This window comes from Lepidochelys kempii, chromosome 2 (genome assembly GCF_965140285.1).
Source record: "Lepidochelys kempii isolate rLepKem1 chromosome 2, rLepKem1.hap1, whole genome shotgun sequence".
NCBI lineage: Eukaryota > Metazoa > Chordata > Testudines > Cheloniidae > Lepidochelys > Lepidochelys kempii.
The window spans coordinates 144647748-144673673 of NC_136381.1; the positions used below are offsets into that span (position 1 = coordinate 144647748).

Below are 25926 nucleotides of genomic sequence, written 5' to 3' on the forward strand. Positions count from 1 at the left end.
ACCTGCACATCCACCAATGTGATATATGCCATCATGTGCCAGCAATGCCCCTCTGCCATGTACATTGGTCAAACTGGACAGTCTCTACGTAAAAGAATAAATGGACACAAATCAGATGTCAAGAATTATAACATTCATAAACCAGTCGGAGAACACTTCAATCTCTCTGGTCACGCAATCACAGACATGAAGGTCGCTATCTTAAAACAAAAAAACTTCAAATCCAGACTCCAGCAAGAAACTGCTGAATTGGAATTCATTTGCAAATTGGATACTATTAAATTTAGGCTTAAATAGAGACTGGGAGTGGCTAAGTCATTGTGCAAGGTAGCCTATTTCCTCTTGTTTTTTCCTACCCCCCCCCCCCCCCCAGATGTTCTGGTTTAACTTGGATTTAAACTTGGAGAGTGGTCAGTTTGGATGAGGTATTACCAGCAGGAGAGTGAGTTTGTGTGTGTATGGGGGTGGGGGGGATGTGAGAAAACCTGGATTTGTGCAGGAAATAGCCCAACTTGATTATCATGCACATTGTGTAAAGAGTTGTCACTTTGGATGGGCTATCACCAGCAGGAGAGTGAATTTGTGTGGGGGGGTGGAGGGTGAGAAAACCTGGATTTGTGCTGGAAATGGCCCAACCTGATGATCACTTTAGATAAGCTATTACCAGCAGGACAGTGGGGTGGGATGAGGTATTGTTTCATATTCTCTGTGTATATATAAAGTCTGCTGCAGTTTCCACGGTATGCATCCGATGAAGTGAGCTTGTAGCTCACGAAAGCTCATGCTCAAATAAATTGGTTAGTCTCTAAGGTGCCACAAGTACTCCTTTTCTTTTTGCGAATACAGACTAACACGGCTGTTACTCTGAAACCTTTTTTCCTGAGTTACCTGTGCAGACGCCATACCACGGCAAGCATGGAGCCCTCTCAGGTAACCGTCACCATATGTCTCATGGGTGCTGGCAGACGTGGTACTGCATTGCTACACAGCAGCATCAACCCAATGCCTTGTGGCAGCAGACGGTACAGTACGACTGGTAGCCGTCATCGTCATGTCCGAGGTGCTCCTGGCCACGTCAGCCATGAGCGCCTGGGCAGATGTGGGCGCAGGGACTAAATTTGGAGTGACTTGACCAGGTCATTCTCTTTAGTCCTGCAGTCAGTCCCATTGAACCATCTTATAGTGAGCAGGCAGGCGATACGGATTGCTAGCAGTCCTACTGTACCATCTTCTGCCAGGCAGGCAAGAGATGAGGATGGCTAGCAGTCTTACTGCACCGTCTGCTGCCAGCCAAAGATGTAAAAGATAGATGGAGTGGATCAAAACAAGAAATAGACCAGATTTGTTTTGTACTCATTTGCTTCCTCCCCTCCCCTGTCTAGGGGACTCATTCCTCTAGGTCACACTGCAGTCACTCACAGAGAAGGTGCAGCGAGGTAAATCTAGCTGTGTATCAATCAGAGGCCAGACCAACGTGCTTGTTCCAATAAGAGCAATTACTTAGGTGCACCATTTCTTATTGGAACCGTCCGTGAAATCCTGCCTGAAATACTCATTGATGTAAAGCCACCCCCTTTGTTGATTTTAATTCCCTGTAAGCCAACCCTGTGAGCCATGTTGTCAGTCGCCCCTCCCTCCGTCAGAGCAATGGCAGACAATCGTTCTGTGCCTTTTTTCTGTGCGGACGCCATACCAAGGCAAGCATGGAGGCCGCTCAGCTCACTTTGGCAATTAGGAGCACATTAAACACCACACGCATTATCCAGCAGTATATGCAGCACCAGAACCTGGCAGAGCGATACCAAGCGAGGAGGCGACGTCAGCGTGGTCACATGACCATATATAATAATGATAATGCGTGTGGTGTTTAATGTGCTCCTAATTGCCAAAGTGAGCTGAGCCGCCTCCATGCTTGCCTTCATATGGCGTCCGCACAGAAAAAAGGCACGGAACGATTGTCTGCCATTGCTCTGACGGAGGGAGGGGCGACTGACGACATGGCTCACAGGGTTGGCTTACAGGGAATTAAAATCAACAAAGGGGGTGGCTTTACATCAATGAGTATTTCAGGCAGGATTTCACAGACGGTTCCAATAAGAAATGGTGCACCTAAGTAATTGCTCTTATTGGAACAAGCACATTGGTCTGGCCTCTGATTGATACATAGCTAGATTTACCTCGCTGCACCTTCTCTGTGAGTGACTGCAGTGTGACCTAGAGGAATGAGTCCCCTAGACAGGGGAGGGGAGGAAGCAAATGAGTACAAAACAAATCTGGTCTATTTCTTGTTTTGATCCACTCCATCTATCTTTTACATCTTTGGCTGGCAGCAGACGGTGCAGTAAGACTGCTAGCCATCCTCATCTCTTGCCTGCCTGGCAGAAGATGGTACAGTAGGACTGCTAGCAATCCGTATCGCCTGCCTGCTCACTATAAGATGGTTCAATGGGACTGACTGCAGGACTAAAGAGAATGACCTGGTCAAGTCACTCCAAATTTAGTCCCTGCGCCCACATCTGCCCAGGCGCTCGTGGCTGACGTGGCCAGGAGCACCTCGGACATGACGATGACGGCTACCAGTCGTACTGTACCGTCTGCTGCCACAAGGCATTGGGTTGATGCTACTGTGTAGCAATGCAGTACCACGTCTGCCAGCACCCATGAGACATACGGTGACGGTTACCTGAGCGGGCTCCATGCTTGCCGTGGTATGGCGTCTGCACAGGTAACTCAGGAAAAAAGGCGCGAAACGATTGTCTGCCCTTGCTTTCACAGAGGGAGGGAGGGAACGGGGGCCTGATGATATGTACCCAGAACTACCCGCGACAATGTTTTAGCCCCATCAGGCATTGGGATCTCAACCCAGAATTCCAATGGGCAGTGGAGACTGCGGGACCTGTGGGATAGCTACCCACAGTGCAACGCTCCGGAAGTCGATTCTAGCCTAGGTACTGTGGAAGCACTCTGCCGAGTTAATGCACTTAGAGCATTTTCTGTGGGGACACACACACTTGAATATATAAAACCGATTTCTAAAAAACCGACTTCTATAAATTCGACCTAATTTCATAGTGTAGGCATACCCTAAGAGAAGGACCTTACACCGGCAGACAGTGATTTTGATTCTTTCTTTTATACCTCTATAACTAGCTAAGTCATAAGAATACACCTAAATGCTTAGGTTATATGCCTTTACAGACAAGCCTGAATATCTATGTCCTATCAAAATCTTCCTTCAGTACTATTGTACAAAGTTAAATACTTGAAACCAAAACAAAACACTTCATTTTGAATTGAATTTAAGGTTTAGTTTGACCCTCAAATGATGTATTTTTTTTAAATTTCCCGTTTGCCAAAAATCTCAACAAATTTTGTTTTCAGGTTGATCTGAAAATTGTTTATATATTTTTCTGGATTACAGATTTAGGCACCTGTTTTGGAAAATCTTGGCCTTAACCTCTTTCTGCCTCAGTTTTTCCATCAGGATAATACTGCTTACAAATCTAATAGGAATGGTTGTGTGGATTGTAAACTGATGTTTGTAAATGCTTTGAAGAAGAAACTTGCTCTATCCTATCGTAATACATTGAAAATTAGTAGAGAAATTATTTGCAAGATTTTAATGAAATGTAAAGGTACATTTACACTAACATGGGGAAACTGACAGCTCTTATGTCTTAATTTTTTTTTCTTTTTATCCAAGCCACACTGACCAGCTGAAGGAAAGTATTACAGGAAAAGGCAAAACAGTCTTCATTTTCTTATTGCTGTGAAAACTGTGTTACACTATGTTCATGTCAGTGGCTGGGGGGACAGGAGCTTTATGATGGTTCAAGACTTTGAGAAGGTTTTTCCAACAAGCAGGTGACTCCATTTTTCCTGTAGAACTCAGCCTGCACATGGTTAATCCTTGCATAATTTCTGATCGACTGCTCTACAGGCTGGTTTATGTGTCTCCCATATTCTGAAGAGGACAAAACAGCAATGGGTCTTGCCAGTTCCTGTAAGAACATTATTTAGATTTTATATTCCTTAACATATAAACACACATTCAAAACAGTAGAGGAGCCACTGCTGTGACAAATATAGATTGCTAGATCTGGTGTAGCAGCTGATGACAAGTGGTCCTTCAGCCTAGACAGAACTGTATAATATGTGTTAGAGCAAGGCACATTTGTTTATCCGACAGACAATTACAGTCATTAGTCTATTGTCCAAAATTCCTGACTGAACTTTAACAATAGTGATAAAATATGAATGCATCACTGAGATATGGATATCTCCACTGAGATGGAGATATGCTCTGAATGACTATATACTGATTACATGTACATACCCATATGTATATCCACACCGTAAACATGTGCAGATAATTTCCATGTCATTAGTTGCAGACCACATAAGAAATTAATTTAGTATGTTTTTTGGGGGCAGTAGCGAGGTTTTATTAGCACACAGTTGGGATGACCTGTACAATGCACTTGTGACTGTGATGCCTGTAATGCTCCCGGCCAGTTTTTGTGCTCTGCTATCTCTCTACACCTTCATGTATTCTGCCCACTTAACTTACTGCAAAAAATAAGTTAATGAAATCTGAGCGTGAAAAAATCAGTTCACTGACTCACCCGTGGTAAGCAGGAGGCTTTCCCTGGTGATTGTAGAGGACTAAGCCACTCATGTCTGTGCAATTAAAGGTCTCGTTTTAAAAAACAATCTTATGGTTATGACGCTAACCTTGTAAATGTGAACTGGCTGTAAATGTAGACTGGTGCAGCATTACCCTCCTGAATCACAGCAACCAGGAGGCTCTGGAGGCAAAAGAGACAGAAAACTTTCTTCCTTCCGGTAGCTACAGTGTGGATGGAACTTCAAATATATGAGAACTTGTATGTTTGTATGGGGTCTGGCACAGTCGGCCCCTAATCCTAGCTGGGGTCTGTAGGTGCTACTGTAATAATAGAGGGTGATACATAAAGATGGAACCTACAGCAGGGTTAAGGTGACAGCTCCTAATCTGTGTACAAATACTTGATAAATTTGGATCAAGCCTTAGCTACATTAAAACTTTGGTCTATGTACCACTGAAGCAGTTGTGCTCTGCTGGGACAATGCAGATCACGAAGGTCAGCGTCAAGCATTCTCTGTTGAGTCAATCCAACTACGGAGTGAATGTCCAGAGGAGATCAGGCAAAGCGGGAGTCTGACCTTTCCTGATATCTAGGAAACACTGCACAACATTCCTCTTCAAAAATGCTTTGCTGACATCATAACATTTCCAACAGTGACACCCCACTTGTACCCCTAAACTCTACCAAAATAAAAGGAAATTAATCTGGAGGAAATACAAAACACCCCCCAACCAGAATCTTGACCCCAAAAAGAGAGATGAGCCAGCTCCTACATGAAGGCTACTAGGCACTTTGCTTTTGAGGTTAGGCAGAAGCTGCTCAGATACAGAAGAGACACTGGGAGAGTTCCCTGACCCACCCAGAATCCCATGATTCACAGGGAAATCAGAGGTAGTTCTCACAGATCTTAGAGCTTCTGAACTGAGCATTTGCTCTCCCATGCTGGTGTCTGGGCACCCCTCCTCCCAGGCAGTATTAACTCCTACAAGGATCTCTCCACTTGGACATCCTAAATGGTTTCAGCCTAGCTTTGCTCCACAAACTCTACTGTGCCCGGAGAATACAGAAAATATAGAGAGGGGAGACTGCTAGCTCAGGAAAATAGGGTGTGTGTGTCTTTGGGTATGTTTATACAGCAGTTGGGAGTGTGCATCCCTGCTCAGGCAGCTGGAAACATGCCAGCGCTGCTTGAGCTAGTGCATTAAAACTATCAGGGGACGCTGCGGCATGGGCAGCAACGCGGGGTAGCTACCACAGTAGAAGCCTGCCTGACCCCTGGAGTCTGCACTTGGGTGACTAGCCTGTGCTACTACCTGAACTGCACCATCCACACCTGTCTACCCAGTCTGATGGGCGTGACTTTACTCTTGCCCTGAATCTGGTTTAGGATACTTTGGGAGCCTAAGTCCCATTTACAGACACCATTGACCCACAAAACTCCTGCTTGGCTGTAGGTGCCTAAACTCATTCAGCATCTAAACTGTTGCCTCTGGGCACATGTCCTGCAGTCTCACTTTAGATGCCTGAGTGCTTTTCTACTGCCTGAGCATGCGTACTGCTTCCTTGAGATAGGTGTCCAAACACCTCTTTCCCACCTAAGCACCAGCTGAGTCACGAACTAGGAAGGATAGGCGTTCAGCTGCCTAAATCACATGTGGGGCCCCAATCAAAACTGCTGGGGGGGGGGGGTGAAAGTGGAGAAGGACCTCCCTTATAATCTTTAGCCTAGGGTTCTCAGCCAGGATACAGAAAACCCCAGTTCAAGTTTTCTCTTCCCTCCCACTTCTGCCCCCTCCTGAGGGGAGAAGGGAGTTGAACAGTGAGCTGCCACATCTCAGGTGAGTGCTCTAACCACTAGGTTATAGTCATTCTAACATTCTCTGGCCCAATACATATTTAAGTATTCTGTTGTTTAATTAAAGTGGAACAATTTCCACAGGAGACAGTGAGGAAATCCTGTCTCAGCATGTCCCAGGGGTTAGAGCACTCACCTGAGAGGTAGCAGATCCATGTTTAAATCCTTACTCTTCAAGTGGAGGTGGGACTTGAAGTGGAGGTTTCCCATATCCCAGGTGAGTGCCCTATCTGCTAGGCTAGAGGTTATGAGTCCCTCCTGTCCCCCAGCTGTGTTGTTTCAGGCCCCACAAACAATTTAGGGAGCCAAGTGCCTATCTGCCCCTATTCATGGATTACTAGCAAAGCAAGGCACCCCTGTGGAGCCTGGACTTAGGCACCTATGTCAGAGAGGGGCAGGGTTTAGCATGCCCCCTCTCTGGTTGGTGTCGCCCATTGGCTCGCATAGGTGGCTCCCTGCCTAGTGTGCTGGCTTTGTGGATCACAGTCTAAGGTGCCTATTATAACAGTTCTTAGGGTACCCAGGACAGTTAGTCAACCTGTTATCTCCTGCCTCTGGTGTGAGGGAGTCTTGTTTCTGGTAATTGGCTGTTAGCTCCCTAGCACCATCAAGCCATTCAAGCACTCTCTTCTAGGCTATGCCAGCCCTGTCTTTGCCTTGCAGGTTAACAAAAGGTGCACCCCAACCCCTGAGTCACTTTGAATTGTTCACCTATGCTATCCTGCCCCTGGTACTGGCTATTCACAGAAATTCCAGATTCTCTGTACCCAAAGATGCAGTGTACCCCAATTTACCAGTTTCACCAGGGATGCTGGAAATAGGAGTACTGGGGGTGCAGCAGCACCTCCTGGCTTGAAGTGGTTTCCATCATATACAGGGCTTACAGTTTTGTTCAGTGGCTTTCAGCACCCCCCACTATAAAAATTATTCCAATTCCACTGGTTTCATATTAAACCACTGTTCCTCTAAACCACACAGCACTTGTAATAAAAAATGTAGTTTTATTTAAGAAAAAATAAAGATGTAACTAAATGGTGAAAGCAAGTGGTTACAACACAACACAAAACGAAAGCATAAAACACTAACCTGGGTCTACACTTTTCAATAGTTACGTCTACTGTATAACTAAGTTCAGTCCATTGCAGATCTGGCTGATTTCACAAGAACCAAAATCTAAATGTTCATGAAAGACCCCCACTCGTTAAGGGGTTTCCTCAGTGAATGGATCCAGAGTGCCTTTCCCTACACTCTGTTATTCTGAAACAATCTTTTGTCTTTATTCAGAGCCAGGGCAAGCTCCTGCTTCCTCTATTGTTCTTTTTCACCTTCAAGTGGTTCCAATCATTTGTGCTTGTCTCTGATGGTTTTCCATTGAGAGTTCTGGGATATGGCAAGGGCAGCCAAAAAAACCTGGTATTACCTGGCCAGCTGACTAGGGAGGGGTAACAACTCCCTCTTGTCTGAATGGGTCATCAGTGAGACACACTACCCCGATGACAAACCTTTACTCCAAGTCCTTAAAGCATACTTGTAATATAAATACATTATTCCTTAAATATTACTTGGTCAGATATTTCAAAAGGATTATGAAGCTTGACAGGTTACAAGATTTCTGTAGATATCCTAAGTTACTTTTTATAGATAAATATCCTATAAGACACATGTTTGGTGTAGTGAGTTTGTCAGGTCTGAGATAAGAGTGCTTTGCAAAGAACAGTGGGCCACATTGTCAAAAGGTCTCCGTCACATCTCTCTCTCCACATTAATTGTGTTGGAGCCTAGGCACCTAACTCCAGTGTTGTCAATATGAATGAAACCACTTTAATGTCAGCATATAAACCTTACCTCATCGTTAATGTTAAGACCTCGATTGTTTGCATGTTCTCTGTCACATCGGTGGAGTTTTTCATTGTAACCCATTGGCCTCTTAAAAATGGAGTCATATGTGGAAACAATCCCTGTCTTGGGATAAAGAAAAAAAATGATTAACTTAAGGTGGTGTTTAACAGTGTGAGTTAGAAAATAATGTAGTAGAACTACTAACTGGTGCATGTGCAGCACTAGATGCTGTGAGGAACATCAGTTATTAGCAACATTTGGGGCATCCTTTTGAAATAGTCTGAAGAATTGTTACAATTCTTTTGTGCATTTGGTTTGTCTGTGAAAAATGTGAAACTAAAACAACTTCCACGGTATATGAAAAGACATTGCCAGAGGATTTTTCAGAGAATTTCATATCACTGTTTCCCCCTTTGTAATTTATAGTAACCGCATGGAAGCTTAAATCAGTTTCCTTATTGAACTATTTTCCTTCAGCAAATGCACACACTTGATTAAAGAGACATTTTGACTGAAGAAAATGAAGAGAGAAAGGCAGCTTTGAAGTTCATTTTGAAAGAAATAGATATTGAAAGTAGCCTGTGAATCAGCCTTTATCTTCAAGTTAATGCATATTTTTGTGTAGCTCAGAAACATACGGCATGAGTAATCTCTGGTTCCAATAATATGGATAAATACACACTTGCCACCTCTCCCAGAAACATAAAAATGATTGTACTTAAAACATCTTTTCATATGAAGAACTCAGAGCTCTATTTAATGAGAGTCTCGAGTGAATCCCAGTCATGCATTGCCTGGTGTACTCAAGACTCACACTGATTGCAGCACTGGTTTTTTATATACAAGAAATGAAGCCTTGAGTCCTTGAAGGCCCAAGGTGCTAAGTAATGCACAATTAGCTACAGACACTAGAGATTTATTATTGTTTACAGATACTGAACTGTATGTTTCAGAAAAAAATGTTTGAGAGAGGAGAGGAAAAGACCTTTTGCAATATATTAATAATTACTGTACTTATGAAAATCATCAAAGGCTCAGCACTTTGACCAGAGAAGATCTCAACCTATCACACTGCTCTTGTGACACATGATCAAAAATCTGAAAAAGTGAAACTTTAAAAACTTCAACCCTCATTTTTGGCTCAGCAGTGATGTAGTTGTAATTAGGCTTGGAAGGATTAGATTTTTATAGGTAAATGCCAGTAAACATCGATTTCACTGTGTACATACAACCTGACCAAATAAATTCCATCAATAATAATTGAAATTTACAGATTGGCAAAGTAAGAAAAGTGCTGCTTGAGAACTTTACGGTTTGATTTAAGGATATTTACTTTGTATATTTTCATGTGTGTGGTTGACAATTTGTGGCTTTAATGGCTATAAAGTTTTAACTTTTTGAATATCAATGTGAATCATTAAATAATTATCTGACACCCGCCCCTCCAGTTTCCAACAAGTGTGAACATTTACATTTATAAATATAAAAAATGCTTAAACCCCATAATTTTGTGCAACTATGAACATTTACATAATTTAAAAAATTTAAAAGAAATTATTACCTATTAAACAAAATTCTGCCAGGCCTTATTGTACTTTAGAAAACTGAAGCATGTTCTGATTTTTATATGCTTTTTTTCTATTTTATAACTATTTCTCTGAAAATATTAAAGTCAGAACAGTACTAGATGGTTATAATGGTCCCATTGAAAGGAAACTTTTGGCACTGCCTTAACTATGGTGTCACTAGTGCACTCCTATAGAATCATAGAATATCAGAGTTGGAAGGGACCTCAGGAGGTCATCTAGTCCAGTGGTTCTCAAACTAGGGCTGCCGCTTGTTCAGGGAAAGCCCCTGGAGGGCCGGGCCGGTCTGTTTACCTGCCGCATCCACAGGTTCGGCCAATCACAGCTCCCACTCGCCGCAGTTCGCCACTCCAGGCCAATGGGGGCTGCGGGAAACTGCGCGGGCAAAGGGATCTGCTAGCCACCCTTCCTGCAGCCCCCATTGGCCTGGAGCGGTGAACCATGGCGAGTGGAAGCTGTGATCAGCCGAACCTGCGGAAGCAGCAGGTAAACAAACTGGCCCACCTTCCCTGAACAAGCGGCGGCCCTAGTTTGAGAACCACTGATCTTGTCCAACCCCCTGCTCAAAGCAGGACCAATCCCCAACTAAATTATCCCAGCCAGGGCTTTGTCAAGCCTGACCTTAAAAACCTCTAAGGAAGGAGATTCCACCACCTCCCTAGGTAACCCATTCCAGTGCTTCACCACCCTCCTAGTGAAAAAGATTTTTTCCTAATATCCAACCTAAACCTCCCCCGCTGCAACTTGAGACCATTCTTCTTGTTCTGTCATCTGCCACCACTGAGAACAGTCTAAATCCATCCTCTTTGGAACCCCCTTTCAGGTAGTTGAAAGCAGCCATCAAATCCCCCCTCATTCTTCTCTTCTGCAGACTAAATAATCCCAGTTCCCTTAGCCTCTCCTCATAAATCATGTGCTCCAACCTCCTAATCATTTTTGTTGTCCTTTGCTGGACTCTTTCCAATCTTTCCACATCTTTCTTGTAGTGTGGGGCCCAAAACTGGACACAGTACTCCAGATGAGGACTCACCAATGCCAAATAGAGGGGAATGATCACATCCCTCGATCTGCTGGCAATGCTCCTACTTATACAGCCCAAAATGCTGTTAGCCTTCTTGGCAACAAGGGCACACTGCTGATTCATATCCAGCTTGGAGGAGAAGGTATTTGTAAGTATTTGTAGAGACTGGTAGGGGCAGTGTGCTGGAAGAGAAGCTGAGCCCTGGTTAGGGGACGGGGCTTCTCTGACTAGGGGTCCTATAAAGGTAGCCAGCCAGTCAGGCAGCAGCTAGGACAGCTGCAGTGGCACAGGAGCCAGCAAACAGAGCTGTAAACAGGGGAGTTTGAGTGGGAATTCTGTTAGAGGAGAAGGTATTTGACTTAGGTGAGAAGGCGATGACCAATACAGAGGCAGCAGTGGTAGCGACCCAAGCAGTGGAAGACACAATGAAGATGACTGGATGTTGAAGCCGTGGCATGTATATGGTCCTGGAGGGGGTACCTGAAAAGAGTTTTGTCTGCATGAAGTGCCGCCTGATAGAGCTGATAGAAGAAAAGATCCGAGGATTGGAGATGCAGGGGGAAACTCTGGTTGAGTTTAGAAGGGGGTTTGAGCGGATGATGAAACAAAGGCATGAGGAGGCTGAAGGGAAAAGTTCAGACTTGCAGATGGAAGCAGGACCAAAGAATTCCAAGGGGAGACTGCTGGGTGAGGAAAGTGGACCGTAGAAGCATGTCACTAAGAGAACCAGGCAGAGGAAAAGATGGGCTAGTGAAGGAGAAATAGAGCTCAGGAACAAGTTTGTGGAGTTGGAAAATGAAGAAGGGGCACAGCAGGTGGTCACTGAAGGTGGAAGGGCAAGGAAGAAGAGAAGAGCAGCTAGTCTGAGGGGAAGAGTCAATGGAGATAACACCACCAAATATGAGCCCCAGGAGGATATGGGATGAGTCGCAGAGGATTGCAAGGGACAATAGGAATCAAGAGGATTTGCAGCCAGAGGGAACAGGGGATAGACCAGAGAATCGCACCATCACCAGGAAAAGGCAGGTCTACGTGAGTGGGGACTCCTTACTGAGAAGAATAGAAAGGCCTGTAACCAGAGCTGATCCAGAGAACAGAAGGGTTTGCTGTCTGCCGGTGGCTAAGATATGGGATGTGGAGCTGAGGCTGAAGAGGATCCTAACAGGAGCGGGAAAGAATCCACTGATTGCCCTTCATGTGGGAACAAATTATATGGCTAGATTCTCGCTGGAACTTATCAAGGGAGACTATGCAGGCTGGGGAAGATGCTAAGGAAATCGAGGCTCAGGTGATCTTCAGAGGGATTCTGCCTGTTCCTAGAGAAGGGCAACAAAGGTGTGACAAGATTATGATGATCAACAGATGGCTCAGGCAGTGGTGCTATAAGGAGGGCTTTGGGATGTATGGCCACTGGAAAGCATTAATGGACAGAGGACTGTTCTCTCCTTTTCTTTTTGCGAATACAGACTAACAGGACTGTTACTCTGAAAGCTGTTCTCTCGGGATGGACCTCACCTGAGTAGGAAGGGAAATAGACTTCTAGGATGGAGGCTGGCACAACTGATTAAGAGAGCTTTCAACTAGGAATTTGGGGGAGATGGTTGGGACATGTCCAGGTAATCTCCATGCCGGATTTTAACATTGAGAGGGAAGAAAATGAAGTAAGAAAGGATACAGCCATGCGTAGGAGAATGGACATAAGGAGGAAGGGTAGTTTAGATACCAGTCTAATAGGTGGTACTGGCAATAGAATGGTTTCAGAGTAGCAGCCATGTTAGTCTGTACCCGCAAAAAGAACAGGAGTACTTGTGGCACTTAGAGACTAACCAATTTATTAGAACATAAGCCTTCGTGATGCATAGAATGGAACATATAGTAAGATACACACACACATACAGATAAGTTAGAAGTTACCATACAGACTGAGAGGCTAATTAGTTAAGATGATCTATTATCAAGAGGAGAAAAAAACTTTTTGTAGTGATAATCAAGATGGCCCATTTAGACAGTTGACAAGAAGGTGTGAGGATGCTTAATTTAGTGAAATAGATTCAATATGTGTAATGACCCAGTCACTCCCAGTCTCTATTCAAACCCAAGTTAATGGTATCTAGTTTGCATATTAATTCAAGTTCAGCAGTTTCTCCTTGGAGTCTGTTTTTGAAACTTTTCTGTTGCACAATTGCCTCCCTTAGATCTTTTACTGAGTGGTCACAGAGGTTGAAGTGTTCTGCTACTGGTTTTTGAATCATAACATTAAAAAAAACAGTAGAAGAACACTTCAACCTCCATGGCCACTCAGTAAAAGATCTAAGGGAGGCAACTGTGCAACAGAAAAGCTTCAAAAACAGACTCCAAAGAGAAACTGCTGAACTTGAATTAATATGCAAACTAGATACCATTAACTTGGGTTTGAATAGAGACTGGGAGTGGCTGGGTCATTACACATATTGAATCTATTTCCTTAAGTTAAGACACCTTCTTGTCAACTGTCTAAATGGGCCATCTTGATTATCACTACAAAAGTTTTTTTTTCTCCTGCTGATAATAGCTCATCTTAACTAATTAGCCTCTCACAGTTTGTATGGTTTCAGAGTAGCAGCCATGTTAGTCTGCAACCAAAAAAAGAAAAGGAGTACTTATGGCACCTTAGAGACTAAGAAATAAGGTGCCACAAGTACTCCTTTTCTTTTTACAGTTTTTATGGTAACTTCTAACATATATACACATACAGATAAATGTTCCATTCTATGCATCCGATGAAGTGAGCTGTAGCTCACGAAAGCTTATGCTCTAATAAATTTTTTAGTCTCTAAGGTGCCACAAGTACTCCTGTTCTTTTGGCAATAGAATGTCTCTTTACCCAATTAGGCACAATGTGAGCGAAGCCAAACAGCAAAAATTAAGATGTTTGTACACTAATGTGAGGAGCCTAGGCAACAAAATGGAGGAACTAGAGCTATTGATGTAGGAAGTGAAACCAGATATTCTAGGGATAACAGAAACATGGTGGAATAGTGGTCATGACTGGACTACAGGTATTGAAGGGTCTGTGCTCTTTAGGAAAGACAGTCATAAAGGCAAAAGTGGTAGAGTAGCATTGTATATCAATGATGAGGTAGAAATAAGTGTAAAGAAATAAGAAGTGATGGAATGGATAAGACAGAGTCTGTCTGGGCAAAAATCACATTGGGGAAGAAAGCTACTAGAGCCTCCCCTGGGACAGCGCGTGAGATATGCTATAGACCGCCGGGATCCGATTTGGTTATGGATAGAGACCTCTTTAATGTTTTTAATGAAGTAAATACTAATGGGAATTGTGTGATCATGGGAGACTTTAACTTCCCAGATATAGACTGGAGGACAAGTGCTAGTAATAATAATAGGGCTCAGATTTTCCTGGATGCAATAGCTGATGGATTCCTTCACCAATTAGTTGCTGAACCAACAAGAGGGGATGCCATTTTAGATTTGGTTTTGGCAAGTAGTGAGGTCCTCATAGAAGAAATAGTTGTAGGGGACAACCTTGGTTCAAGCAATTATGAGCTAATTCAGTTCAAACTAAATGGAAGGATAAACAAAATTAGATCTGTGACTAGGGTGTTTGATTTCAAAAGGGCTAACTTTAAAAAATTAAGGAAATTAGTTAGGAAAGTGGATTGGACTGAAGAACTTGTGGATCTAAAGTTGGAGGAGGCCTGGAATTACTTCAAGTCAAGGTTGCAGAAACTATCAGAAGCCTGCATCCCAAGAAAGGGGAAAAATCTCATAGGCAGGAGTTGTAGACCAAGCTGGATGAGCAAGCATCTCAGAGAGGTGATTAAGAAAAAGCGGAACGCCTGCAAGGAGTAGAAGATGGGAGAGATCAGCAAGGAAAGCTACCTTATTGAGGTCAGAACATGTAGGGATAAAGTGAGAAAGGCCAAAAGACATGTAGAGTTGGACCTTTGCAAAGGTAATTAAAACCAATAGTAAAAGGTTCTCGAGCCATATAAATAAGAAGAAAACAAAGAAAGAAGAAGTGGGACCGCTAAACACTGAGGATGGAGTGGAGGTTAAGGATAATTTAGACATGGACCAATATCTAAACAAATACTTTGCCTCCGTCTTTAATGAGGCTAATGAGGAGCTTAGGGATAATGGTAGGATGACAAATGAGAATGACGATATGGAGGTAGATATTACCACATCCGAGGTAGCAGCCAAACTCAAACAGCTTAATGGGACTAAATCAGGGGGCCCCAAATAATCTTCATCCAAGAATATTAAAGGAACTGGCACATGAAATTGCAAACCTATTACCAAGAATTGTGAATGAATCTGTAAACTCAGGGGTTATACCGTATGACTGGAGAATTGCTAACATAGTTCCTTATTTTAAGAAATGGAAAAAAAGTGATCCGAGTAACTACAGGCCTGTTAGTTTGACATCTGCAGTATGCAAGGTCTTGGAAAAAAATTTGAAGGAGAAAATAGTTAAGGACATTGAGGTCAATGGTAATTGGGACAAAATACAGCATGGTTTTACAAAAGATAGATCATGCCAAACCAACCTGATCTCCTTTGAGAAGGTAACATATTTTTTAGACAAAGGACATGCAGTGGATCTAATTTACCTTGATTTCAGTAAGGCATTTGATATGGTTCCACATGGGGAATTATTAGCTAAACTGGAAAAGATGGAGATCAGTATGAAAATTGAAAGGTGGATAAGGAACTGGTTAAAGGAGAGACTACAAATGGTCATACTGAAAGGTGAACTGTCAGGCTGGAAGGGGGTTACTAGTGGAGTTCCTCAGAGATCGGTTTTGGGACCAATCCTATTTAATCTTTTTATTACTGACCTTGGCACAAAAAGTGGGAATGTGCTAATAAAGTTTGCAGATGACACAAAGCTGGCAGGTATTGCCAATACAGAGAGGGACCGGGATATCATACAGGAAGATCTGGATGACCTTGTAAACTGGAGTAATACTAATAGGATGAAATTTAATAGTGAAAAGTGCAAGGTCATGCATTTAGGGATTAATAACAAGAATTTTTTGTTATAAACTAGGGACGCATCACTTGGCAGTAACAGAGGACGAGAAAGACCTTGGAGTATTGGTTGATCACAGGATGACTATGAGCCACCAATGTGATATGGGTGTGAAAAAAGCTAATGCAGTCTTGGGATGCACCAGGCAAGGTATTTCCAGTAGAGATAAGGAGGTGTTAGTACAGTTATACAAGGCACTGGTGAGACCTCATCTGTGGAATATTTTGTGCAGTTCTGGTCTCCCATGTTTAAGAAGGATAAATTCAAACTGGATCAGGTACAGAGAAGAGCTACTAGGATGATCCGAGGAATGGAAAACCTGTCTTATGAAAGGAGACTCAAAGAGCTTGGCTTGTTTAGCCTTACCAAAAGAAGGCTGAGGGAAGATATGATTGCTCTCTATAAATATATCAGAGGATAAATACCAGGGAGGGAGAGGAATTATTTAAGCCCAGTACCAATGTGACACAAGAACAAATGAATATAAACTGGCCATCAGGAAGTTTAGACTTGAAATTAGACGAAGGTTTCTAACCATCAGAGGAGTGGAGTTCTGGAATACCTTCCAAGGGGACCAGTGGAGGCAAAAAACATATTTGGCTTCAAGACTAAGCTTCATAAGTTTATGGAGGGGATGGTATGATGGGATAGCCTAATTTTGGCAATTAATTGATCTTTGAATATTAGTGGTAAATATGCCCAATGGCCTGTGATGGGACACTAGATCGGGTGGGATCTGAGTTACTACAGAGAATTCTTTGGCTGGTGAGTCTTGCCCACATGCTCAGGGTTTAGCTGATCGCCATAATTGGGGTCAGGAAGGAATTTTCCTCCAGGGCAGATTGGCAGAGACCTTGGGGGGTTTCGCCTTCCTCTGCAGCATGGGGCACGGGTCATTTGCTGGAGGATTCTCTGAACCTTGAAGTCTTTAAATCATGATTTGAGGACTTCATAGTTCAGACATAGGTCGGTGGGTTGTTACAGGAGAGGGTGGGTGAGATTCTATGGCCTGCGTTGTGCAGGAGGTCAGACTAGACTATCATAATGGTCCCTTCTGACCTTAAAGTCTATGATTCTATGATTCTCATCCACTGTAAGCCCCAGGTCCATTTCTGCAGAACTGCTACCTAGCCACTCGGTCCCTAGTCTGTAGCAGTGCATGGGATTCTTCCGTCCTAAGTGCAGGACTCTGCACTTATCCTTGTTGAACTTCATCAGATTTCTTTTGTCCCAATCCTTTAATTTGTCTAGGTCCCTCTGTATCCTATCCCTATCCTCTAGAGTAGCTACCACTCCTCCCAGTGTAGTGTCATCTGCAAACTTGCTGAGGGTGCAATCCATCCCATCCTTCCAGATCATTAATGAAGATATTGATCAAAACCAGCCCCAGGACCGACCCCTGGGGCACTCCACTTGATACCAGCTGCCAACTAGACATGGAGCCACTGATCACTATCTGTTGAGTCCGATAATCTAGCCAGCTTTCTAGCCACCTTATAGTCCATTCATCCAGCCCATACTTCTTTAACTTGCTGGCAAGAATACTGTGGGAGACCATATCAAAACCTTTGCTAAAGTCAAGAAATAACACATCCACTGCTTTCCCCTCATCCACAGAGCCAGTTATCTCATCAAAGAAGGCAATTAGGTTAGTCAGGCCTGACTTGCCCTCGGTGAATCCATGCTGACTGTTCCTGATCACTTTTTCTCTCCTCAAAGTGCTTCGAAATGGATTCCATGAGGACCTGCCCAATGATTTTTCCAGGAACTGAGGTGAAGCTGACTGGCCTGTAGTTCCCTGGTTCCTCCTTCTTCCCTTTTTTAAAGATGGGCACTACATTAGCCTTTTTCCAGTCATTCGGGACCTCCCTGATCGCCATGAGTTTTCAAAGATAATATAATGGGGTTATTCAGTAAGGGAAATATGTTACTTGGTGTTCAAGAGGAGGGGCTGTTTTGTTTTTTAATCTATTCTCCCTTTCACTTCTCAGAGGCGATGAGCCTTGCAGAATTCTAGGTGGTGATTTGTCCTCTCCATTATTATACTTCACTATAGCTTTTCCTTTGCTCTCCATATTTTATTTAGAAGCCAAGTAAAGATCTACCTCATGCTGGTTAAAAAGAACTACTGCATTATTCACTGACTCTCTACATCAATGAAGAAAATTCAGCCTTTCTTGGATTTGAAGGTAGACAACCAGCCTATTATGTTAAACTGTAAATCTGTCCTAGATAAACTGTTTTGAGCAGTTCTGCCAGAATTATACCAATTACATTGCTGTGGTTACAGATCCTTGTTATCACCTGGCATGTCAAGTCCCACCTAGTTTTGCAATGTCTGGCTGGTTATTTTGTCTGCAGATACTTTACTGATATTAATGGTAGTCATTTCTATCAATTGCTAAATGCTAGAATAGTAGGCCTGTATTTTTAATAAACCAGTCAAAATGAATGAATCATGTAAAATGGACAAGCAATCCATGTCTCAGGTGAGCATTTCCTATGATCTGGCTTAATAAAATCAAGCACTTATAAATCACTTTGCAAACATTAATTAAAGTTCACAGCATGCCTAACAAATAGGCATGGGGTACTTTATAGATGGGGAAATGAAACACACACTGTTTACATGAATTTGCCCAAAACCAGAAAGGGAGTCATTGTCAAAAATGGGATTAAAATTAAGGATTTCCTGTCTTCCAGTCATGTTCTCAGGCCACTAGCCAGTGCATCTGTCTACCTCAATCTCTGAATTACATTTGTTTTTAACACTCTCTGTTGAAATAGTCAATAAGCTTACCCCAACAGTCAGTCAGCTTATTCCTCACAGTCACCCAATGCAAACCTCAAATTTGTCATGTCTTTTTAACTCATGGTCTAATAATTCCTTAGTTATGCAGACCCCTGGGTCACATCTATGCTTTTTTTCCAGGTCATTTCTCATGCTTATTCCCATGGTGCTATCCCAGATGAGAATCTATGAAATAGCTGTTAACACTTTTAGTTTTTATTTTATTTTTATATTATCAGAGTGGCATCTTGTAACACTCCCAGATTACCTGGTTTGTAAAAGTGACTTCATATTCTAAACAAAGCTCTGCCATATGGCAGCTGATCAACGTGAATTTGATATAGAATTTACAATGAGACTTTATCAGCCATTTTTGGAGCTGCAGCCTCACCTTGGCTTAATGTTGTTGTTCTCCCTTTCTTTCTTTAATCTTTTCAGCACAGCATTAACTATTCTCATTCACAATGCTCATTTGGCTCTGGCACTACAGTGCCTTTCCTGGGTAACTCTGAAACCTGCAGATGAAAATGAGCAATGTCAATGCGGATTATTTTAACAAAACCATCCAACCAATGTGGCAAGAGGATGGGCTGTGGTGATCTTTGTCAAATGCATTAGATAAGTGAATTGTAACATTTTGGATTGAAATGAGCAATTCATTTCACACACATGATTAAGCCACACTCAGACCATTGCAGCACTACTGACCTATGCTGAATGTGAACCAGGAACAGACGTGAAAGGTTCTATATCCTGTTACTTAGCTGTGAGCAGGTAGTACTTTTATCCTACTTCATATAAAATCTTCACAGTCAAACTTACCCCCACCTAGATTTTTGTCTTTGTTGGTGACTCCAGTAATAATAGATCATAAATCTCAGCCTAAGATTTCTCCTCAGTCTTGGCTGCTCCTAGAGTTTCCTACAGCACCTTGATAACTCTGCTTCTCCTTCTTGCTGAAAGTTAAGCCTCACCTGTCCTAATGAGTAAGCAGTATTTACTCAGCAGCTTTATGCAGTATTTTAATTCCTGCTAAGAGAGAGAGTTAACATAAGAGTCCTAAATCCCTTTGCTGGGTAATAGATTTGGCCACCTCATCTTCAAACTCTTAGGCACCTACAAAATCACTGAGATTCACAAAGTTGGAGTTAAGCACTCAGGCTTCCTATACAACAAATGGAGGCAGACAGGTACCGAAGAATGGATTCACAAAAAGCCAGCATGCCAGACGGCTTCCTGCCTAAACTAGCCAATGGGAAATGCCAAGGAGAAGGGCACGTGCTAAACGCTACCCCTCTCAGGCAGGTCAGTGCCTAAGGCTATGTCTACACTTAAAACACTGCATCGACTTAGCTGCAGCTGGGCTGCATTATAAACTTCAGTGTAGACATGATAGTGATGGGAAGTGTTCTCCTGTTTGCTTTAGTTAATCCATGAGAGGTGGTAGCTAAGTTGACAAGAATTCTTCCATTGACCTAGCCATCTACATGGGGATTTAGGTTGTCTTAACTACGTCGCTCAGGGGGTGTGAAAAATTCATACCACTGCACCGTGTAGCTGTATCAGTCTAATTTTCTAGTGTAGACCAGCCCACCGGTTGGAATGGAGGGAGGCACTCATCTCTGCTTGGGATTCTCAGCTATGAACCCTCTCCTGGAGTCAGATGCCTCTTGCAAGAAGCTTGTGGAGGGGGAGGCCTCCATAACTTCCAGTACAGTGGTTAGGGGACTCATGTGGGATATGGGAGACCCCCAGTTCAAGTCCTACTGCCTGAGGGGGAAAAGAGCTTTTAACAGGAATCTCCCACTTCTCAAGTGAGTGCCCTAACTGACAGAGTTTAGGTGCCTACAGGTTTGATGGCAGCTGAGTGGGGTGTTTTGTGAATACCATTGGTGCCTAAATCTGGGCCTACGTCTCTTTGTGAATCTAACCTATAGTAGTAAAGTTAACCATGTGCATGAATGTTTGTAGAATCAGAGCCCTACTGATGTTGAACTATTTTCCACTTCTGAACCAATATGGAAGCTATTTTCTATTTCAATCTCTGACAGCACAGACTTCTCAGCAGAAATTGGACACCTAATCTGTGCCAAATATAGATAGCACTGAGATATTTTTCAATAAAATCACTATCTGAAGTATGTTTAGAGATTTAAACAGAGGACAAAATTCTGTTTGTCAATTCAATATGTTTTGTTGAAATTCACTCCAACTCCTTTCTGTATCACTTTTCCCATCTAGAAAATGTGGGTAATACCTTTCCTCCTCCAGTAGTGTTGTCAAAATTAATTACACTCCACAAAGAACTTTGAAAATGAAAAGTGCTATGTAAGTGTTAAAGTGGACTTTCCAGCATAAGGCAAAAGTGTGACAGTCTCATGTGGTTGATTTGTGTGCCTTTAAACTATTGGCATCAAATTTCAGACGGTTGTGTTGTCATCATGTCTATTGTGACTCAGACCAACCCACCCAATTTTATTAAATGCAAATACATGGTCCCAGATTGAATTAGTCTGCATAAAAGACTGCCAAAAAGCTGAACTTCTTATACACACCCTTTATTAATTTCGCTAGGGCTCAGTAAATTCCCATTTAACTACTTTTTTTCTCTAGGCTGTAAATTATACTCTGAGGAGCAAACAAGATTTTCCAGATGCTGAACATCCTTGTTGATATTAATTGCTTTACTTCGGAGGAATGATGAGTGCTGACCACTCAGGGGCCCAGGCTCTGCAAATTAAAGATTTAAGGGTGGGGAGGGAAAGCCAAGAATGGATTTTCCTCTCCAGGTGAAATGTACAAACATCTACTTACTTCCTTGCACATCCGTGCGTGTGATGTTTCTCCTGCCCCCGGCAGCCTCTTCGCTTTCACTCCCATGCGCCCTCCTTTCTTTTTCCTCCTCTTTTCATTCCCTCTCCCCCAGCCCCGCTCCATGCTGTCCTCTCCGCGCCCTGCCCCGCTCTCCTCCCCCTCACCTTGAACTCCTGGTGGAAGTAGCTGTGCTCCGGAGGGTCCCTGCGGCCGGGCGGGATGTAGCTGAAGGCGGACAGGGCGCAGAGCGGCAGCTGGTGTTTCCCGCTTGCCTGCTCAGCTGCTTTCTCCTCCCGCTGCCCGTCTGGTTCCGTCGCCTCCTGGGTGCGCGGCATCCCGCGGCCAGAGCCCGGCCCGCCTGGGGCACGGAGCAGGGAGGCCCCGCTGTTGCTGGTCCCGTGGTTACTAGGAAACACACTGAGTATCCAATTGTGAGGCCACACAAAGGGAGCGGGAAATGAGAGGCGCCGTGCGCCACATAACAAGCTGTAGGCGTGTTGGCACCAAAGGCAGGTAAGTTGTGCCCTACAAAGCGCTCGCAGGGTGGGCGAAGTTTCCCCCCATGTGTTCATTTGTCCCTCTACAGCCCAGGTGGCTCCATAGCAGGACGCCCCCTTCTGGCTCCCGGCCTAGGTGTATTTTTGACAGGGTTTCATCCTTTCTGGTAATGTGCTGAAATAGCTCCCGCATGCTCAGATATTGGAAGGACATGGAAAGAGCCCCTGTGTCTCAAGCTCGCCTGTCAGGTGGCTCCCAGTCCCCCTACTCTGGGTTTGGACTGTGCTGTGCGGCTCCCACTTTCCACTTCACCGATTCTGTATTTGGCCAGAGGCTCGCTGTGGGGAGGCGGTTTGCTAGCGTGGTAGTTCTGTGCAGGGATCTGTGGTGCAGGCTTGTTGGTTTTTAATTGTTCTCCCCAGTGACTGGTGCATTGGGGTGCGGTTGCTGGTCTTGGCCCTAGAGTTCAGTTGTTGCACTGCTCAGGAGGTCAATGTTTCTGATTCTGAGGAGGAGTGAGATATAGGAGTGGATCATGCTTTTATTTGGATTTAATGTTTCCTAGGGGAGACTGAGCATCTGTAGCTTTGGCTGAGATGGTACCAATCATTTCTTTTCTTTCTGTGTATGTACGTGGGGGGATAGCTGGGGGGAAGGACAGCTCAGTGGTTTGGGCATTGGCCTGCTAAACCCCATGTTGTGAGTTCAATCCTTGAGGGGGCCATTTAGGGTTCTGGGGAAAAAAAAAAAAATTGGGGACTGGTCCTGCTTTGAGCAGGGGGTTGGACTAGATGATCTCCTGAGGTCCCTTCCAACTCTGATATTCTATGTGACCTTGAATAATGGACACTCCTGCATCTTCCCCCGCGTGTTCCTCAGTGACTGATCCCCCTCTCTGAGGAAGTCTGCAATGTATCTGGGCCGTATCAGTTAGAGCCCACAGCCAGAGCAGTAGAATAGGTCCTTAAAAGGTCATAAAGTTTCATTTACACCCATGTTTAAATCCCCTTTACCCTGCGAGAGCAAAGTGTCCTATTAGATATGAGAATTGGGCCTAACTTCTTTGCTTTCTAACTTGTGTTCGATTCTCCTCACTCAAATTGGGCACCCAAAAAATTAACTTCTGACTTAGTAGCAGTTTACAACCACCTCACATTCATTTTGTAGAGAGATAAATTTAATAATTTTATTAAGATAATGTTAAAGTAAAAAGAAAACAGTAGAGAGTTTAGGCCTAGAAGTTTTTGGTTATCAGGGAATAAGGGACAGATTATCAAGGGGTGCGAAATTCGGTTTAGTGGCATAAGGAATACATAATCTGCAATCTCCCCGATTGGGGGTAAAAGTTTAATGGGTCAAAGTACAGACATTGAGATATGGGGATATGTTGTCCATATAATGGCTATGTTCAGGTGTGGAGTATAATGAGCGGTTATGATGATGAGATGGATCTACCCTCATTTGGTGGGATTTAATGTTCAATGAGTTTATGGTCACAGTTCATATGGTCCAATGGAAAAAGTCTCTCAGTCCTTTCCCATAGTTGATGCACAATATCGTACCGGCTTACACCTCCTGGTACTGTCGGTGGCCGGTGATGGGTTTGATGTAGATGTCCCTGGACCATCGGATGGTGTCCGAGACCATGAGGTGCCACATGAGCCGTGAGTAGCATCAACCGATCCCACAGGTCCGCAGCACATGCTCGTTGCAGGGGTCCCAAGCGCCCAGGGCTCCGATGATCAGGGCATCCATCTGCACCTCGTAGCCCTTCGCTCTCAGGGTGTCGGCCAGGGGGGCGTAAAGGGGCAAGGCAATGGAGAATATGACCCCATAGAACAAAGTGGCAGATTGATCTGACAAGTAGTTTTATCTTCCAAGGACTCTGCTGTTGTGATTTTTACTTTTTAAAATATTCTTATCTGTGAGCTCCCTTTCTGACAAGATACAAATCATTATAACTCTGTTCGGTAGCGTACAACATCAAGGACACAATTCAGCAGAAGAGTTCATCAGTAAAGTCCCTAGAGAGGAACTTGTTAAGTAAATGGTAGCATTAGAAGCGCAGAAAAGAACAGGAAGACTGACACATGGCATTTAGAGACATGATGAGCACTGATGAGAATCATAAGAACTCTGATCTCGCTACCAGAAGTAAACTGAGCTGGCATAAAGTAGTAGTAGTAGTCGTCGTGGCACTGATGGCGGACAGCTAGCCTGCTTGTCAGATTAGCAATTCAACATTGGTAGGAATCATGTCCTTGATTTCTGGCCTCAGTATCTATCAGATGTCCAGATACTCTTGGTACTCAGCCAAGCCCTGCATTAGAGAAGACTTCCTAGCAAATGCTGCAACTGGTCATTCAGGTGAAGAGCTGGGAAGACTCTGACTAGTTTTTGAAGGTGACTTTTCCTTCCTGCCAGCATAACCTCTATCTTACTCAGTTAAAACTTGAGCCAGTTGTTTCACAGAGGTGCATATTTCCTCTAGACCATTGGGCAGCTGGGTGATGGCAGAATGTATGTGCCCCAAAAAAGAAGGAAACAGTAGAGAAGCTCTAGATGAGATGGGAACAGTAGAGTATCAGCAGTAGGGTTGAACAAATGTTTTATAGGAAATTTGACAAATTTCACCTCTGTTCTGTTCATCAGTTATCCACAAACCATTTTTAGAATGTTCTGGAATGTATTTCTTGTTCCAAGGGATTCCATGAATAACTTCTATGATTGATTCTTGGTGTGTAGATTCAAGTTTGTGTTTAGTCAGCATCTGAACCTTTTTGTTACTTTGGACTGCTTGCTGTTTGTGTTCCCTGACTTAGATGAGCATAACTCTGCCCCACAAACCTACTTCACAGACAATCATGTTCACAGGCTGAAATATGGGGCTTGGGAATCATTCAAAAAAAAAATTTCCCACAAAACAAAACTTCTAAAAACTATTTGTTCAGTGTCAATTAAAATGTTAATTTTGATAAAACTGAAATGGTCTCTTTTGATTTCCCCATTTAAAAACATTTTATTTGTATTTAATTTGATTTGATGTTTTAAAAATAGGGCCTAATACTTTATTTTATATTACATTCTAATTTAAAAATAACTTGGTGACTGGTATTCTACTTGGCAGAATTCTAATTGATTTGGCAACTGGTACTTGGTTTGCTCAATTGGTATTCTAACTTGCTATTTGTAATGGGTATTCTGTTTGGTAATTTGTATTGTAAATGGCCCAATAATATAAAATAAATTTCAAAACAACATTTTGAAAACAAAATCAAAATGTTCCATTCAATAAGGTCAGCCTTACTGGGATGCTTCATTTTGATTTTTTTTTTAATGAAATGTTATTGAAATTCATGCAGGACATTTTCATTTTGACTAATTGACATATTGTAATAGAAAAATGTTCCCTTGGTAATATTTTTGACCAGGTCTAGTCACGAACTGTTTTTGTCAGATTTTATCCTACAGCATGTGCAGTTGCTGATTGATTAAAATATTCTTCCACCACATTTCTACCCATCACAGGTTGCTGCTCCCCTTCCCCCTTAACTTCCACCCCCAATTAAGCATTTTAAAAAACTTAGGAAACTAACATACAAAAACTTGATTGTGAATCTGTCAGGGTTGCTATACACACACCATATGTGACAAACCCACAAATGCAAGGAAATAAAAAGTGAAGCCTCCTAGCAGTATATACTATCTTCACCCCACAACCACATCCCTTACCATTACCACAACTACTGGGCACCACCACTCATTGGCACACAACCATCCAAACTTCCCCAAACAACACAACCACCTACTACACCAAATATCTGCAACAACTAGGATCAGGAAAAGTGTGGTGAGT

The 25926-nt window shown here is 43.2% G+C and overlaps 1 protein-coding gene across 1 annotated transcript; it reads right to left on the reverse strand.

Annotated features, from left to right (window-relative positions):
- Positions 1-3928: 3928 nt before the first annotated feature.
- On the reverse strand, positions 3929-22123 carry CFAP90 (cilia and flagella associated protein 90). The gene is made up of 4 exons (XM_073332398.2): positions 21737-22123; positions 8329-8445; positions 4735-4808; positions 3929-4001 (listed from the first exon to the last, which is right to left on the reverse strand). The coding sequence occupies exons 1-4, from the start codon at positions 21905-21907 to the stop codon at positions 3947-3949; spliced, it is 417 nt and encodes a 138-aa protein (XP_073188499.1). The 5' UTR covers positions 21908-22123; the 3' UTR covers positions 3929-3946.
- Between the last annotated feature and the right edge of the window lie 3803 nt (positions 22124-25926).